The sequence below is a fragment of the Osmerus eperlanus genome, chromosome 14, assembly GCF_963692335.1.
Source record: "Osmerus eperlanus chromosome 14, fOsmEpe2.1, whole genome shotgun sequence".
Lineage (NCBI taxonomy): Eukaryota > Metazoa > Chordata > Actinopteri > Osmeriformes > Osmeridae > Osmerus > Osmerus eperlanus.
The window spans coordinates 7,725,627-7,742,989 of record NC_085031.1 but is presented as its reverse complement, the minus strand read 5'-3'; the positions used below and the strand labels follow the sequence as shown (position 1 = coordinate 7,742,989).

Sequence of the window (17,363 nt, the reverse complement as noted above, 5' to 3'; positions counted from 1 at the left end):
AGAAATATTTTGCCTTCCATGATTTTGAAGAGGCAGAGACTCCCAGATAGTGGCCATTGTCAGTAGATGTCTGTAATGATGCAATCTCCTTACCTTAATACTCAGCACAATTTGGCCTTGGAGCTGTCAAATGATATTTCTGTTGTCGGTTTTATACAAAGTATAAATATGGGATGTGCCTGGTGTAACATAGTCAGGATTCACAAGCCTTAAAGTTGAATTCCTCTGAAGAATGTATTTGGAATCCCGGGGAACCCACAGATGGAGAAGGGACATTAAAATGTCACTGAAAATAAATAATGTTTTGGCTGGATCTGTAGAGAATGGATTAGTGTGTTTATGAACAGTGGTAGCCTTGCACACAGCTCCAACTCCAAGTCATTTTCAAATTAACTCCAAAATTCCAAATATGAATGGTATATTCTTGAACTGCTGGCTTTAGAAACTTTAGGAAATGAACAGCATAAAAGTTACAAGCAAGTTAGAAGATCTGTAATAATTTTGCCATGATGCAAACTGTTATTTAAATAACTTGACGTGTTAGATCTGTAACTGAGAGGTGGCCATACTGACCATTGTAGTGACCACAATCCCCTGAACATGAGTTATTTTGTATAGAGATAGACCTATTTTTATATTTGACACCCTTTAATGCTTAACAAGCTGCTGCAGGAACTACCTGCACTGCAAAACATGTTTGTATAAAGGACTCAAACTCATATCTGTGGGTGTGAACAGTTAAGGGTGTTCTCAGAAGGCACACATCTGAGTAGATTCTCAAAGTATTTACATTTTGTTTGGTCAGACTGCTACTGCACCAGACTAGATACATACATCATTCATTTCCAATTGAACTGAGGGGAACAGTAGTAATTCTATAATAAGCTAGATAACACACAAAGAATAAGACTCATCCACAAGACTCATTTTAGGATGGTGATGGTTGTATACTCTAGCTACACTAGCACCCTAACGGTTACCCTCTATAGTCAGTAACAGCATTTATGTGTTAGAAGTCATTGGTCAGTATGCGAAAATGTGCACTTTTAAAAGAGCAGAAGTCACACTTCTGCTAAACGTCTGCATTTTCCATGAACGTTAACTTCGTTTTGGGACTTTTGAAATGAGTTCCCCCTTTCTAGGCTTGTCATGGAGACTTAAGTGAAGATTCTATAATTCCCCTCAGAAAGGAGGAAGTAGCTTACTGTCTGAAAGATTCGACTTGGATGCTTAACACCATGGCCCTCTTCTCCCATTTCCCCATCAGTTTGAATATTGCCTTAGTTTCTTGCACAGTACAGTAAGAGGTGAAAAAACACACTTTCCCTTTGCCTCTCATAATGAAATGATTTCACAGAAACTACTGTTGAAGGTAGTGTTGAAAGTATCCTGCTTCCCTTTCCTCAGTCACTAAATCATGCATTTTCAAAGAACTGTTTTTAAAATGGCATGTAACATCATACTGTGGCATATTTACACGGTTTTGGGTACGCCTAACAAACCATCCGGCTCGTGTTCTGACGGCAGGTGTAACAGCGGTGGAATCAGAGAACGGCAGTCATGGTGGCACTGTCACTGAAGATCGGCGTGGGGAACGTGGTGAAGACCATGCAGTTTGAGCCCTCCACCATGGTGTACGACGCATGCCGCATCATCAGGGAGAGAGTACCGGAGGCACAGCTGGGCCAGCGTGAGTAGTGAGCTGCACACACAAATAATGTTCCTTTCACGGCTCATATCGTCGATAGCCAATATATTCGTTAGTTTACCGACCAGGTGTAAACGAACCGTAGATGGTCCGTGATCCGTAAACGGATCCCCATAATTCCCTAAATCTCGATGCAAAAATGCAGTGAAAAAATAGTGTGTTCAGTGTTTTGCTCTGAAGTGCTAAAGTTTACTTTGATACGAATTAGCGGCCACCTACATTTGATACGAATTAGCGGCCACCTAACCTACAGGCCCTGCAAGCATGTCATTTTTGTGAACTGAGCGACCGACAGCGCGAGCAAGTTGTTGCAGTAGGCAAAAAAAAGAGAACAAAGTTTTGTTTATGAACCGGGCATGTCCCAACAAATAAATCCAGGATGCATTGCAGAAAGCCAATAAGAAAAGCGCTATCTTCCGAACTGAGTTTTCTGCTCCGTTGCACTGCATGTGCACAACATAGGCCACATGCCGAAGGGTTTAATTGTGGCACAAATGTTGCCTTCATCAACGCTCAAGAATGGCGTAGCCTACACTAAAATGACAGAGTAAACTTTAAGCTGACGATTACAAATATCAGCATTGTCAAACGTTGTGACAATGACGAACCAATGTGTTTTTGACCTGAGTTTATACGTCAATTACACTCGGTGCTAGAATTAATCATCAAAACATTACACACAATATACCAAACTATGGCAACAAGTGATGATTCGTTGGTAGTCTAACACCACCCTGACAAAAACATTTAGAAATTTGAAATTGGGAAAGCCTGTGCATCCACACCCATCTTTCCTCATACAAAAACGCCTTCTTGTGTCCTGTCATTGTCCCCAGCCAGTTGATTTCCCTCGTGTAATTGGGTCATATGCACCTGGTCCAATTGGAATTTTGCAATTGCTAACGACCATAAAAGTTACACAAGTCTTTCTAAACTTGTGCTTTGTGGATAGTCTCTTCTTTACTTGTCCCAACCTGTAAGTCATTTTCCACTTAAAGCAGGGGGGAGAGAGACTGAGCCAGAAAGAGCTAGAGGGAGCATGAGCGAGAGAGGACAGAGCTGGCCAACATTAACAGCTAATATGGAATGTTCAGCAGCTTAAATGGCAGAGACCTATGTAGCTCTGGGGTGCAAGCTATAGGCATTAAATATATATATATATATGTCCCTGTGTCCCTGTAGGGTGTTATATATAATGCCCTACAGGGACACGCTGTTACATTCTTTCTAATGTGGATCAAGGTAAAGCACTACAGCTGTTAGTTGTTGACACCATTGTAGCTGTCAGTGGTTGCCTCATGCTTTCTAGATTGTTTTTGACAAAAGCCACACATCATCCAGATGCAGGCATATTTAAATACATCTGTCCAATAAAGGTTGGTATAGCTTACATGGATGCATACACACACACAGCCTTTGACAGGCTATTTTGCTTGTCTTCTACAGCCAACGACTATGGCCTGTTCTTGTCGGACGAGGACCCAAAGAAAGGCATCTGGCTGGAGGCAGGCAAAGCCCTGGACTACTACATGTTGAGGAATGGAGTGAGTAACTTCCAGTTGACCAGTTTATGCTGCCCACCAATATGAATCCCAACACTCCTCAGTGGTTTTGTATCCTTGTCTTCTTTTTCACCCAATACAACATAACCAGTACTGAAGTACTTGTCACCTACTTTTCTTCTTAGGGCCATACATGTTCGGATTAGTATTCTGAAGGGCTGTATGTGAACTTGGCATGTTCAAAGTTATTCTACACCAGAGTGTGTGGCACACAGCGGTATTTAGATATGTGCCGTGATGATTCTAGTAGCAAAATCGAATTACAAATTGTACGCAGTCAACTTATAAATCGACTACCAGTGAATGCAATGGCTAATGTCTAACCGTGTATATTTTCTTTGTCAGGACACTCTGGAATACAAGAAGAAGCAGAGGCCACTGAAGATCCGCATGCTGGACGGGACAGTGAAAACCGTCATGGTGGACGACTCCAAGATTGTCAGCGACATGCTTATGACCATCTGTGCCAGGATAGGTAAGTCTGGATGTATGGCAGTATCCTCGTCACTAGCTAGCTAACACAGTCACAATCTCTTAGTTGTGGTAGTATGCTAATGTGAGTTGGTTGACTACCTAACTAACTAAAGTTTGGTACACCTTATGATGTAGTTGATGAAAAGCATTTTGACAAGAGTTGTCAACTGCCTCCTGACAATCCATTTTATTCAGGTATCACAAATTACGACGAGTACTCATTGGTTCGTGACCTTGGTGAGGAGAAGAAGGAGGAGACCACAGGCACTCTGAAGAGGGACAAAACCCTCCTCCGAGATGACAAGAAGATGGAGAAACTAAAGCAGAAACTTCACACAGATGATGAATGTAAGACGCATAGAAACTCGTTCACTCAAAGGCTTCTCCTCACCAGGATAAGGCATCTTATATCCTTGCTGCTCACTATATCCTGAACTGTCATCTATTGACATGAATTACATTGTTTCACATGAGCGAAGTATTTGACATTGCTTGACAATAATATGCAGCCATACTGCACAATAATACAAATTTATTGATTGTGACTATTCATTGATTGACAGTGGTCTAGTGATTGACTGACTATCACTGTATAACTGACTGTCCAACTGCTGACTGATTGCTGTTATCAGTGAACTGGCTGGACCACGGGCGTACCCTGAGGGAGCAGGGCGTGGAGGAGACTGAAATGCTGCTTCTCAGGAGAAAGTTCTTCTACTCGGATCAGAATGTGGACTCCAGAGACCCCGTTCAGCTCAACCTGCTCTACGTCCAGGTAAATGCAACCACAGACTCAGAACTCAGGCTGATGCCTCTACACCTGTGAACAACCTCCGACACCACATATCCATAACACGCCTGCTCCGCAACACTGAAAGAAATCCTAGGGGAAACACTGGGTGTCTCTTTCTGTCCTTTTACTCTGTCAATTTAAAAATAATTAGCAATTTTGCGGAGGAATCCGACATTGCAGCATGAAGCTATATTTAGTTTTGTATTTTCATTGGAAGTTACTCAGAAACCAAAGGGAAACTCCACAGTATCCAGAAATGCTGTTCTCCTCCCTGTTTCTTTCTGCTGGCTCTGTTGAAAATCCTGTGTTCTCTCTTGATTCATCATTTTGTCATGTTTTGCTTGTAAAATGGAGAGACCTGCAAATAATGACCCGATTGTGCCTTTTTATCCCTATGCAGGCACGTGATGACATTCTGAATGGCTCCCATCCTGTCTCTTTTGAAAAGGCCTGCGACTTTGCTGGTTACCAGTGTCAAATCCAGTTTGGTGACCACAACGAGACAAAGCACAAACCAGGATTTTTAGAGTAAGAACCTATTTGATCAAAACATCAAACAGGTTTATAAATGGTATCTTGTTGGATGAATTGCAAAGATTTAGTTTTTGCCCATCAACTCTTTTTTCTTCTTCTTTGTAAAAGTGTTTTTCTATTTAATAATAACCTCCCCCTTTTGTCCTATTCATTCCTGCTCTCAGTCTGAAGGAGTTCCTCCCTAAAGAGTACATAAAAAACAAGGGCGAGAAAAGAATCTTCCAGGTAAGGCTTTACAGTTGGCCAGTACAGTGTCTAGACCCTCAGCCCCATGTGAGGGGGGTCAATGTCAGGTCAGTCATACTTAATCTGCTCTGGCGCTGATCCAAGGCCATGCAAATAGAAGTCCTTTGGGTCTGAAAATATGGTAGTCTTTTCAGCGGGTGTTTGTTATAATGTAAAATAATAACAAAGGCCTGCTCCTCTGTCTGCCATCTTTTTATCATTGTCAAAATATGCATGATAACAAGTAAAACGAGTCTGACTTTGTTGAGTTTATTGTTGCACATAATACCAACCTTATTGATGTAGATTTATTGTACCTTGTTTTATATCACTTGTTGTAAATAATCTAGCCTTTGATTATTGGGCATATTTACTTTTTCCTTTCTCTACAGGCACACAAGAACTACCAAAACATGACAGAAATAGAGGCTAAAGTCAGCTATGTCAAACTGGCCCGGTCTCTCAAGACCTATGGAGTGTCTTTCTTCTTAGTCAAGGTAAAGTAAGACCTCCCGAGATGTAATTGAATGTTTGAATGCTGTGTGCTTGTGTGCAGCCTACATAGTGCTATTATGCAGTCAACAAACAAAAGTGCTATAGTATGACATTATGGCATCAATTGGCAATCCTTATTCAGTCCAGTTTGTACGTTTTTTTAAGCCCCTCTCAAATGCCCCAGACTGTTGAGGATATGAAAATGCTGTTTGGCTCTAAACGCTTGTGTTCTTTGTAAGGAAATGCTAAAGTGATTTATTGTCATTTTGTGTGCATTGGCCTTTAACCGTTTATGTGGACAATCTCTCTCCTGCAGGAGAAGATGAAGGGCAAGAACAAACTGGTACCTCGTCTGCTGGGCATCACCAAGGAATGTGTGATGAGGGTGGACGAGAAGACCAAGGAAGTGATCCAGGAGTGGAACCTGACCAACATCAAGCGCTGGGCTGCCTCACCCAAGAGCTTCACCCTGGTAGGTCATCTTTCTCACCTTGACCCACTTAAAACTCAGTATAACTGCTGGTAATCAGCTGTCCTGAGAGTTCACACCTCAGCACACTGTACTGTGTACTAGACTGTTAGTGACCAGTATGTTGTACTACTTGGAATAACCATAGTATATACTAGGCTGTAGTTTTGACCCAAATGCTGCATTCTACATGCCACAGGGACATTTTAATTAAACATATTTATCTTTTCTGACCATGTTCATGATGTTTTTTCTAACCACAATACAGTTTAAGTTATCTGAATTCAAATGGGCATAGAGAGATGTGTACTGTCACTTCCTCTGAATATTCTTTCGGTGAACTCAGTGATGAGACTAGTACAGTAGCACTAAGGCAAAGCATCACTGTATTATATTACTAGTAGATGAAGTGGTAGTGATGGGAAACATGAGCAACAATGTTAATCTCAGAAACGGATGAATAATGACAACAACATAAATATTTGTTCTTATTATTTCATATTTATTTTTCATGTAGTTTTTGCTTTATCTTTGTTCATCTTGAATATTTTGAATGCTTTAAAAAAAAAAAGAATTAAAGCAGTGTTTGGCAGGCTTTGATGATTTTGTTACAGCCCATAAATTCATGGTCTCCATATATTTTATACTGTGATTTATATATTTCTAATCCTGCTGTAGGATTTTGGGGACTATCAAGATGGCTACTACTCTGTCCAAACCACTGAAGGAGAACAAATTGCCCAGCTGATTGCCGGTTATATTGACATTATCCTTAAAAAGGTAAATGTGCAACATCAAGTCACACCAAATGTTGTTTGACTCATGAAGCTGGTTGTGGTCTAAATACTCTTTACTACATTAGGACAATTAATTATTATCTAGTGATGCATCCTCTTTATGTGGCACAAGTGGTGTCTGCAATGCCCTTTGTGTAACTTCTGTAGGGAGGGACAGCCAGAGATCTTGCATCCTCACATATTTTTTATCCTGCACGGAAATAGCAGAGCTTCATGGAAATACTGAATGTACAGTCCATAAACAATACATGCTGTGTTTTCTAAGTTAAGCACATCACAGGCACCATACTGAAAGTGAAATGTGCTCTCCAAGAAATTGTAACCTTCTAAAGATCCAGCCAACAGATTCAAAATGTCCCTTTGAACTTCTTAAAGATCTTGAACTGTAGATTCAATGACTAACCCTTGGTGAGTACTTTTAAGGTTGAGTGACCAGTTGAATTACTACATAAACTTAAATATCTCATTTCCTGTCCTTCCTCAGAAAAAGAGCAAAGACCACTTTGGCTTAGAGGGAGATGAGGAGTCCACTATGTTGGAGGACTCTGTGTCGCCCAAAAAGTGAGTGCAGCTGTTCTGCAGCAGTGTGTTTGTGTGTGTCAGATATTTGTCATCCGGTAGCATAGCTTCCTGTCCGTGGGTGTGTATTCAGAGTGGAATGGAGTGAAGTCAGCCCTGTCATTGGCTACATTCTTGTTTGTAGGGCGTATGCAATTTTTTAGGGGCTTGCTATTTTTTTTTTCATGTTTAGTATGTTTTATAATATGCTTCTGAACTGTGTTGCTTTAATCCTTATTTGTAGCCATGAGTTTGATGGTCCATGAAGCACAGTATCGTATTAGTTGCCTGATATTTTCCCTCTGCTCCCTCTACCCTTCTCTCCGTTTCCCTATCCTCTCCCAACCCCTTTTTACCCTTCCACTCCACTCCTTTTTACAGGTCCACAGTGCTACAGCAACAGTTCAACAAGGTGGTGAAGGTAGAAACGGGCTCTGTGGCCCTGCCTGCCATCATGCGCTCGGGAGCCGGGGGCCCAGAGAGCTTCCAGATGGGCTCCATGCCTCAGGCCAAGCAGCACATCACCAGTGGACAGATGCACCGGGGACACATGCCCCCTCTGGTGAGACCTAATGTCACAAGATGAAGTAAATGCCAACATATGAGGCTAGATGTCGTTGCTGTAGCTGGTTATTCCAGAAATACAGTAGGACTGTCATTTTGCCACACAGATTTTTGTACCATTTGAAGGCTCGGTTTATAAGGAAAGTCGCATCACATATGTAAATAAAAGATGTCTTTCATATGGTTGTGCTGTAATGAATACGATAGCTGAAAATTGAGTATAAAATAGCATAAAACAAAATGTATATTGTGAAATGTATCCGTGTTTTGGGATAATTTCTCTAATTCTGTCTCCCTCCCCTGCAGACGTCTGCCCAGCAGGCCTTAACTGGCACCATCAATTCCAGCATGCAGGCAGTGCAGGCTGCCCAGGCCTCGCTGGATGAGTTAGATGCCTTGCCTCCGTTGGGCACGGACGCGGTAAGACACAATTGAAAATCTGTGTGCAATATGACTTCTGCCTTTTTGTTTAGTGTTGATGATGATCTTACTTAGTTTAGCACATTTTTTGCAGTTAAATGACTGCAAAACTTTGAGGAATTCCAATCATACACACAAACAGCATTTGTTCAACTGCTGCTAACTTTAAGAAGACCAATCCAAATGGAAAAATGTATATTCAGCTTCAAGCTGAGTCTTGTTATAAACTGTTACCGGTTCCTCCCCATGTCCAGGCCTCCCAAGCCTGGCGCAAGAACAAGATGGACGAGTCCAAACACGAGATCCACTCCCAGGTGGACGCCATTACTGCAGGAACAGCCTCCATGGTCAATCTCACTGCAGGTGCGGATAGCCCAGCATGGCCAGCACTGTCTTGGACTCTAGAACCTTAGACGTCTGGTGGTACTGGTGGTGAAACTGCTCCATCTCCTTTCAAGAAAGGGGAAAGTAGCATTTCGTTTTATTGTAATTTCCACCCCATTTTTCCAGGTGATCCGGCGGAGACTGACTACACGGCAGTGGGCTGCGCTGTCACCACCATCTCCTCCAACCTGACAGAGATGTCTAAGGGTGTCAAGCTGCTGGCGGCCCTCATGGAAGACGAGGGCGGCAATGGACAGCAGCTCCTGGGCGCCGCCAAGAACCTGGCATTCGCCGTGTCCGACATGCTCAAGACGGCGCAGCCGGCCAATACTGAGGTAGGGTCAAGAGGATGAAGGGAAATTAAGTAGTGTTTGTTGCAGATATATTTATCAGGTATTCGATATTCCAAGTTGTATAGTAAAAGTGTTTGGTCATATGTTCTTGGTTTTTACATTGCATTTCATGAATGGATTGCATTGGGTAAGCATTTTAATTTAACTAGTCACTTAACAAAATTGTTTTGTAGTTACCCTTTTAGCTATATGTATTCAATGTTTCTACTCTATATAATATTTGAATTCAAGTAACAGACACATAGTAAAGAACATTCTGTCATGTGACCTGTGTTTTTGTTGTCTTTTCCCCCCAATCAGCCCCGCCAGAACCTGCTGCAGGCTGCAGGCAATGTAGGCCAGGCCAGCGGCGAGCTGCTTTCTCACATCGGTGAAACGGATGCAAACCCTCACTTCCAGGTAGGACAACCATAACCCCACCCAGAGTGAACCAGACCAGACTAAACAGTTTGGCTATGCTGATTCTAATGAACACAATCAGACCTGATGTATATTTGTCTTATTTAAACTTTAGTGGAAATACGTAGCCTAATGACTGGCCAAGTTCATATTCTAAATAAACAAGGCCTTCATACCAAAAAATAATCCACAGTTGTTGTGGACTAACTATCTGTATAAGACTACCTGGCCATCAAATACTATAACCTTATCTTTTATGACTGCGTTATTCAGTTTTTAGGTAAAGGATCTTTCAGGGCTGCCATGTGGAACGTCCCTCCTTATTGTCAAATGATGGTAACAAACTTGTCCTTCAAAACGCAAGCAAATCAGTCTCACTGGCCAATCATACTACTGTGTAATTCAACATCAAATGATGGAGATCCTAATTGTGCCTATGCAATCTCAGTAACAGTCTCCTTTTTTTCAACTCGCTGTCAAATGATTTGCATTTCAGAAATCAATAGTAGTTGCATCTGGTTTCTCCTTTTGTCATGAAATTGAAACAGTCCCGTTTTTGTGAACTATATTGTCAATAAAGGGTACACCATTAGTGTTCCGGGGTTCTCGTTTGAGCCAAGGTTCAATGTGGCTCTGTCTGTTCCATATCAGGAAGTAAAGGGTTTGTGGGTCTTTCTACTAAGCTAAAACAATGCTTTGGCAGCAGTAAAATTCTAACACTAAATACGCAATACACAATACACACTGTTAGAGCCCAGTTAGTGAGAGTTGGGACACTGAGAATATGTCCCAGACAAGATAGATGGGTCTCACACAGCAAGTGACCGTGGAACGTTGCTTGACTTCAGAAAATCAGATAAGCCCTCTTGTTCCCTCCGCCCCCTCCTCTGCTATACTTCCCTACAATAATGATGTAGCAGAGGGAGCTTCCAGACCCCCTTTCTATCTAGAAACACCCTCTCTAAATCGAACATTTTGTGTATGTCCAGAGTTGTGTTCCATATTGTACCGTAGCATTTGGACAGCGAGCACATATCCTGTATAGTGGCGTATACTCTGGAGCAGCTTTTAAACCCCTTTCTTTCCCCATGTCAATGACTTCCATGTGTTCCGTGTGCGTGCGTATGTGTGTAACAGCGTGGCCTGGCTGTCTGGCACGGCAGTGTGATAACAGCCAGGGTCTCTCCAGCTTGCTCGGATCATGTTTCACACACCTAGCAAGGCCCCTCGTCACTTTTTCTTCCAGGGGGAAAATGCTACTGTGCTGACATAACACGTTTGGCAGCACATGCATCAGTTTTCCTCCGTTAAGAAATATCTGATATCAGGATTTAAACAGTTACACATGTTTTAAGGCATTTCTACCTCTTTGATACTCAGGCCCAAACTAATGGCAAGTCCAGTTTTAAATTAGATAGAATTAGTTACGAAGCAGAAAATATGAAGATCCATTTAGACATAGTTGGTGACCTCTTCATTATAAACCTCTAAAGCCACCTCTCTTTCAAGGGCAAAGGGTCAGTAAATTCAGGAGGGGTTGGCTTCTGATCACCCCCGAAAAAGTTTAATCAATACTGTTAGTGTATTTTAAAGCCACGAACAGAGATGACTCTTCAATCTGGAAATGCGACCCACCTCTGATCCATGCAATACAGAGCTTGACTAGAGTTGAACTCTTTCCCCTTCTGTGGGTGAAATAATTTTGGGAAGTTATATATATATATAGAGAGGGATGTATAGATAGAAGAGTCACCAATACTACCCTCCTGTTTACCTGTGTGCTACCTGCTGGGGTGATGTCATATATTCTTATAGCAGATGCTTTTATCCTAGTGACACACCGAGGGGGGGACTAGAACCTTTGAAATCTTGATCTGCAGGGCTGTGTTAGGTATATTTGAATTACATGAAATGAAAAGTGTTCTATACACTCTTTCTATCCTTTGTAGTGGCAGTTTTCCCTAAAATCTTGATGCAATATTCTTAATTTACACAATTTAATTTCTAGAATTTTCCAAACAACTTAGACCATGTAATTCTGGAAATTCTTTTTTTTCTTTTTTCAAACTGTCAACATAATTTTTTTCATTTTAGGTTTGGGGTTGACTAATAATAAAGCTACCTACTGTACGTTAACAGGATGCAAAAACAGGTGTTTACCAGTGTGCTTACTTGGTTTCCAGGACATGCTGATGCAGCTGGCGAAGGCTGTGGCTAATGCCGCTGCTGCACTAGTGCTCAAGGCCAAGAACGTGGCCCAGAAAACGGAGGACTCGGCCCTCCAGAATCGCGTCATTGCCGCTGCAACCCAGTGTGCCCTCTCCACCTCCCAGCTGGTGGCCTGCACCCGCGTAAGTGATCACTAACTCAATCCTTCTGTATTTTGTTACACTCTCACTTGTTAAAAAGTTGTCATCATCATACTAATGATACTTCTACCCAGACCCTGACATCTCTCTCCTTCATCTTTACCTCTGCTCCTCCTCCCCTCCCCCCCTTCCAATCTTTCCCCTCAGGTGGTAGCACCCACCATTAGCTCGCCGGTGTGCCAGGAGCAGTTGATTGAGGCGGGGAAGCTGGTAGCCAAGTCGGTAGAGGGCTGCGTGGAGGCTTCGCAAGGCGCCACCAGCGATGAGCAGCTCTTGAAGCAGGTGGGCGCCGCCGCAACTGGTGTGACGCACGCCCTCAACGACCTACTGCAGCACATTAAGAAGTATGCCTCTGGCAGCCAGCCAATCGGACCCCACGGCGAGGCCACCGACCGCATCCTAGACGTGACGGAGAACATCTTCAGCTCCATGGGAGATGCTGGTGGGTGTGGGAGCCGGACGGGTCAATGTTTTGCTGGGGGGGTCAACCTCCAACTAGTGATTAGTTATCATGCCCAACGTAGGGAAATGTATGCATTTAAATGAGAATTTCCTTGTTGGATCCTTTCTACTTTTGCTCTTGCACCATTAAAACCAAATATGGATTAAGATCTTGCTGAATCTTTTCCTTCTCCATTCATCCCACTCTCTTCCTTAACACCCCCCTTTTTGATTCTCTCCTTTTCCACTGCCCTTCTCCTTTCCTCTTTTCTGCCTGTTAACATCTCTTTCTCCCCCTCTTTCCCCTTCCCTCCAACCCTCTTTCAGGTGAGATGGTGAGGCAGGCCCGTATCCTGGCCCAGGCCACCTCTGACCTGGTCAACGCCATCAAGATGGATGCCGAGGGCGAGTCGGACCTGGAGAACTCTCGCAAGCTGCTGTCCGCTGCCAAGCTGTTGGCCGATGCCACTGCAAAGATGGTGGAGGCTGCCAAGGTCTGACACTGAGCTACAGCCCCCCCAACATCTATTCCCTCCATCCAACTTCTAAGATTTGAGTGTAGTATTAGGCACTGAGGCCTCGATTTAGGAACTGTGTCTGTGTGTGTGGAGCAGTAAGATTTGAATGTTGGAGTTGTGTAAGGCCTTTCCTAGCGTTCATAAATGATGTACCTCCAGATCCGTTTCCAAGCTGTGAGTGTTTGTACGTGTTCTCAGGGCGCTGCAGCGAACCCAGACAGCGAGGAGCAGCAGCAGAAGCTACGCAAGGCTGCTGAGGGGCTACGCATGGCCACTAATGCCGCCGCACAGAACGCCATCAAAAAGAGACTCGTGAACAAACTGGAGGTGAGGAGGAAGATTAGGAGGATTGTGGTGTGTGCCTGTTTGTCATGGGAAAGAGAATACCCACAGGTCTGCCAACTGTCACGCATTGGCCGTGAGACACCCGCAGTATTGTATTTCTCACGCTGAGAAGGCAACGCCTACCAAGTAGTCCTGCTAAAGTTGCAAAAATGGACGAGCCGCAGGCACACGGAGTGAAGCAACATAGACCCGCGAAAGCTAGCTCCAAGGTTTTTTGAAAAGTTGGCAGCCCTGTACCCAGACAAACAAGTTGAGACTAGAGGCTAAAACGAGTAGGGAATATTTGAACATCTGCAGCAGATTTACTGGTGAGCTTGAGAGCTCCCTATTCAACCATACTGAGAGCTATTAAAGTCCGCCTACTCACATTACAATAGCCCCCCCCCCCCAAAAAAAAATAAAAGAACAATCAAAAAACATGGTAAAGAGCTCAATAATCAAATGTTTTGGTGTTATAAATTCACCTATTTGTGTTGCCCTATGGCTAGCATTAATACTACCTAATGTTTAGTAATACTGCAAGTCCACAAGAACAGTTTTGTTGGAAGTTCCCCTGTAGCAACAGGTAGCTAAGACATGTCTTAACTTAGTAGAGAGGCATAGGCGTGTAGAGCAACGCTTCTGAAAGCTTTTATTGTCAATTCTGTCACGGTCACTGTGTGTTTATGTGTGAAACACCTAGCGTCATTACCTCTTGCTGCTTGTGAGCATGCATAAACAAACATTAACATATGCACAAATATTAAATCACATCAGGATGTTTGCTTTGTAGAAGTTAGCATAATCTTGAGAATTCTGAGCCAATTTTGGTCTGTGCTCAAATGAGCAGATTAGCTTCAAGCGTGCATACAGTTAGCGCATGTGCTGTTTACAGAGGCTCAAGATTTGTATCTAACATAAATAACCATTTTATTTTTTTGTCAGAATGCAGCCAAGCAGGCAGCAGCAGCTGCCACTCAAACCATCGCCGCTGCCCAGCACGCTGCCTCCTCCAATAAGAACCCAGCTGCCCAGCAACAGCTTGTACAGAGCTGCAAGGTAAGAGAGCTGATGCCATGGCAACACCCCCCTCACTTCCTTGTCTCTCTTTTAGGCATTGGTTTAATCTCATACTAGCAAATGTTGTGGGTTAGGTGTCACACCTCTATACAATACACTGTGAGAAAGCAGTCTATACGTGTGTGTGTGTGTGTGTGTGAGGTGGTGGCAGACCAGATTCCACAGTTGGTCCAGGGTGTACGTGGTAGCCAATCCCAGCCAGACAGCCCCAGTGCCCAGCTCTCCCTCATCGGGGCCAGCCAGAACTTCCTCCAGGTCAGTTGGTGTTTCCTACAAAGAACACTCTTGCCACGAATTTCAGTTGTATGAATATAATTTCCTTTCTAAGAGGTAAGTGCTCTGTCATGTATTGTCATGCCATATCAGACAGTGCAGTATAGACCGTTTTTGCTTTGTATTTACAATATGACACTATGACTCGTTTTTGCATTACTGTATGTGTAATTGTTTCGGTAATGCTTTTTTTGAAGTTTTGCAGTGACACTATGTGTCTGAGTATCATAGAAGGATGCATGTTATAAGGAAGAGACCAGCGGAAACCAAACACAAAAGCAGGAAGCTTGGATATTTCTTCCGAAATCCTGTTTTATATGGCACACCACTGGGTGTTTGCTTGTCACTTTTGCAGCACCACTTAGCCCAAAATAACGCAAACACGCTTTCCTTTGTCTGTGAAAGAAAATATAGTAACCAGCAACACCTTTCTCTCCCTCTCAGCCCGGTGCCAAGATGGTGACCGCTGCCAAAGCGACAGTACCCACCATCAGTGACCAGGCCTCTGCTATGCAGCTCAGCCAGTGTGCCAAGAACCTGGCCAGTGCGCTCGCAGAGCTCCGCACTGCCTCCCAGAAGGTACCATACCCCACCCTGATATCACAAGCAGGGACTGGGCTAGGGTGTGTTTCGTGTTTATTCAGGGCTTTAGGATTGTTCACCATTATTCCAATGTGAAGGTGAAATTTGTTGCCTCCCCTTTTTAATTGTGTTCAACGGCTACGCTTGGGTTTTATTTATACCAATATAGCAGGACATTCAAAGACATACAATTATCATCAACATCAAACATAAAAACTGGACTTGATTTACTGCTATCCTCCAAGCTAATTGTATTTGTAACATGTCCTGCCTCTCTCAAAATGGGGTACCTATACTATTCCCCAACACACTGCTCGTATTCTTGTCATCACTTCCTGTTTTGTGGCGCAGGCACAGGAAGCGTGTGGCCCTCTGGAGATAGACAATGCTCTGACAGTGGTGAGGGGACTGGAGAAAGACATGCAGGAGGCCAAGGTCTCTGCTGCCGACGGCAAACTCAAACCCCTGCCAGGAGAGACGGTGAGAAAGGATGGCCAGCACACAAACACACCCACATGCCGTCTTACACACTCAAACAGGTCCAGAGGTACCGCCTACTCAAACAGATGGCCATCTGTAAACTTCTTGCACACGCACACAAACAAACTGTATTCTCACTCGAAACAGGAAAAAGTTCATTTCAAACTTGAAAACAAATATAAAAGAAGACTGTATAAAATGTTATATTGAGTTGAAAATGTACAGAGTAAATGAGCTAGTGTCGATGCGGTTCTTGTTTGTTCCCGTTCAGCTGGAGAAGTGTTCTCAGGACCTGGGCACTTGTACCAAGGCTGTGAGCTCTGCCATGGCCCAGCTACTGAGCGAAACCACCCAGGGCAACGAGAACTACACAGGTACCCCTACATTAAAGTACTGCAGTACACTACACTCATGTCTGGATTTAATCAAGTGATATTTTATCTACAATAGATGAGTCATTATTAAGTAAACAGGTATGTATATGATAAAGGTCCTTACTGTCGGCATTACTTGCATATGTAGATTATTTTGCTTGAGAAGCTGTGTGTGGGTGTGATTCAACTGGAAGTTATGCAACAGGCTCAGACAGAAGGGCCCATGACTGAACAGCACCCCCTAGTTACCCCTCCCCATACTTTTCATATTCTACTTTTCACTAACTGCCTTTCTCTCTCATGTCCCCCACCTCTCTCCCGCATCTCTCCCCCACCTCTCTCCCGCATCTCTCCCCCACCTCTCTCTCACATCTCTCCCCCACCTCTCTCTCCCCCACCTCTCTCTCCCATCTCTTTCCACTTTGTTTCGCTCTCTTGCTCTCCTCCCACCCTCTCCCAGGTATGGCCGCCAGAGACGTGGCCCAGGCCTTGCGTTCCCTCGCCTCCGCGGCAAGGGGCGTGGCAGCCACCACCGTTGATCCCCAGGCCCGTGAAGCCATGCTGGACTGTGCCGGCGACGTCATGGACAAGTCAGCCAACCTGATCGAGGAGACCAAGAGGGCCATCGCCAAGCCGGGTGACCCCGACAGCCAGCAGAGACTGGCCCAGGTAGGAGATGAGGGAGCAAGAGAAAGAGATGATGGGAGGTAGTGGTAGGTGGCAAGACAGCAGGGTTTTTCCTGCATAGAGAAAATTTGGGCGCACGCCTAAGCTGTTTTCCCGAGCACCTATGACAAATCCCAAGCGCCTAAGGCAATTGCGTGCAATGCATGTGAGCGAATATGTTCTCAATAGTATGTTTCAAGTAGGCTACAGTCGAACCCTCGTTCTGTTTTGATCAATAGTAATCGAGTTGATAAGCGTGTCTTCTTGTCTGATCAATACGCAACTGTGAGGTGCGCGAATGGACAGAGCGGCCAGTAAACTGTCATTCCGCTGCGAGGGCCAGCCCGACGTGCACGAATACACCTGTACAAATGCAAATGAAATTTCCACTCAAAATGCTGACAAAAGTTTGATTAACGATTTCCAACGCAGCCTCCATTGGTATTCTTAGCCTGGAATGATAATATATAGTGTAGGCACAAAGAAAATAAAAGGAAATGGCAAAACACCTGGGATAAATA

At 43.8% G+C, this 17,363-nt stretch overlaps 1 protein-coding gene across 4 annotated transcripts in view; it reads left to right on the top strand.

Annotated features, from left to right (window-relative positions):
- The window catches only part of tln1 (talin 1), a 56,637-nt gene that overhangs the window by 14,253 nt on the left and 25,021 nt on the right, over window positions 1-17,363 (top strand). For 2 of the 4 annotated variants that reach the window (XM_062478709.1, XM_062478708.1), the window contains exons 3-29: window positions 1,528-1,690; window positions 3,155-3,252; window positions 3,616-3,745; window positions 3,940-4,092; window positions 4,377-4,519; window positions 4,938-5,065; window positions 5,236-5,296; window positions 5,689-5,793; window positions 6,108-6,263; window positions 6,939-7,040; window positions 7,542-7,618; window positions 7,997-8,177; window positions 8,486-8,599; window positions 8,854-8,962; window positions 9,110-9,318; window positions 9,637-9,735; window positions 10,009-10,071; window positions 11,919-12,086; window positions 12,252-12,546; window positions 12,873-13,039; window positions 13,262-13,390; window positions 14,333-14,446; window positions 14,609-14,722; window positions 15,185-15,319; window positions 15,674-15,802; window positions 16,074-16,176; window positions 16,637-16,845. In XM_062478709.1, the coding sequence (XP_062334693.1) occupies window positions 1,561-1,690; window positions 3,155-3,252; window positions 3,616-3,745; window positions 3,940-4,092; window positions 4,377-4,519; window positions 4,938-5,065; window positions 5,236-5,296; window positions 5,689-5,793; window positions 6,108-6,263; window positions 6,939-7,040; window positions 7,542-7,618; window positions 7,997-8,177; window positions 8,486-8,599; window positions 8,854-8,962; window positions 9,110-9,318; window positions 9,637-9,735; window positions 10,009-10,071; window positions 11,919-12,086; window positions 12,252-12,546; window positions 12,873-13,039; window positions 13,262-13,390; window positions 14,333-14,446; window positions 14,609-14,722; window positions 15,185-15,319; window positions 15,674-15,802; window positions 16,074-16,176; window positions 16,637-16,845 (3,621 nt within the window). In that variant the 5' untranslated portion in view covers window positions 1,528-1,560. The remainder of the gene's footprint in view (window positions 1-1,527; window positions 1,691-3,154; window positions 3,253-3,615; window positions 3,746-3,939; window positions 4,093-4,376; window positions 4,520-4,937; window positions 5,066-5,235; window positions 5,297-5,688; window positions 5,794-6,107; window positions 6,264-6,938; window positions 7,041-7,541; window positions 7,619-7,996; window positions 8,178-8,485; window positions 8,600-8,853; window positions 8,963-9,109; window positions 9,319-9,636; window positions 9,736-10,008; window positions 10,072-11,918; window positions 12,087-12,251; window positions 12,547-12,872; window positions 13,040-13,261; window positions 13,391-14,332; window positions 14,447-14,608; window positions 14,723-15,184; window positions 15,320-15,673; window positions 15,803-16,073; window positions 16,177-16,636; window positions 16,846-17,363) is intronic. The other 2 variants (XM_062478711.1, XM_062478710.1) reach the window with 1 other exon arrangement.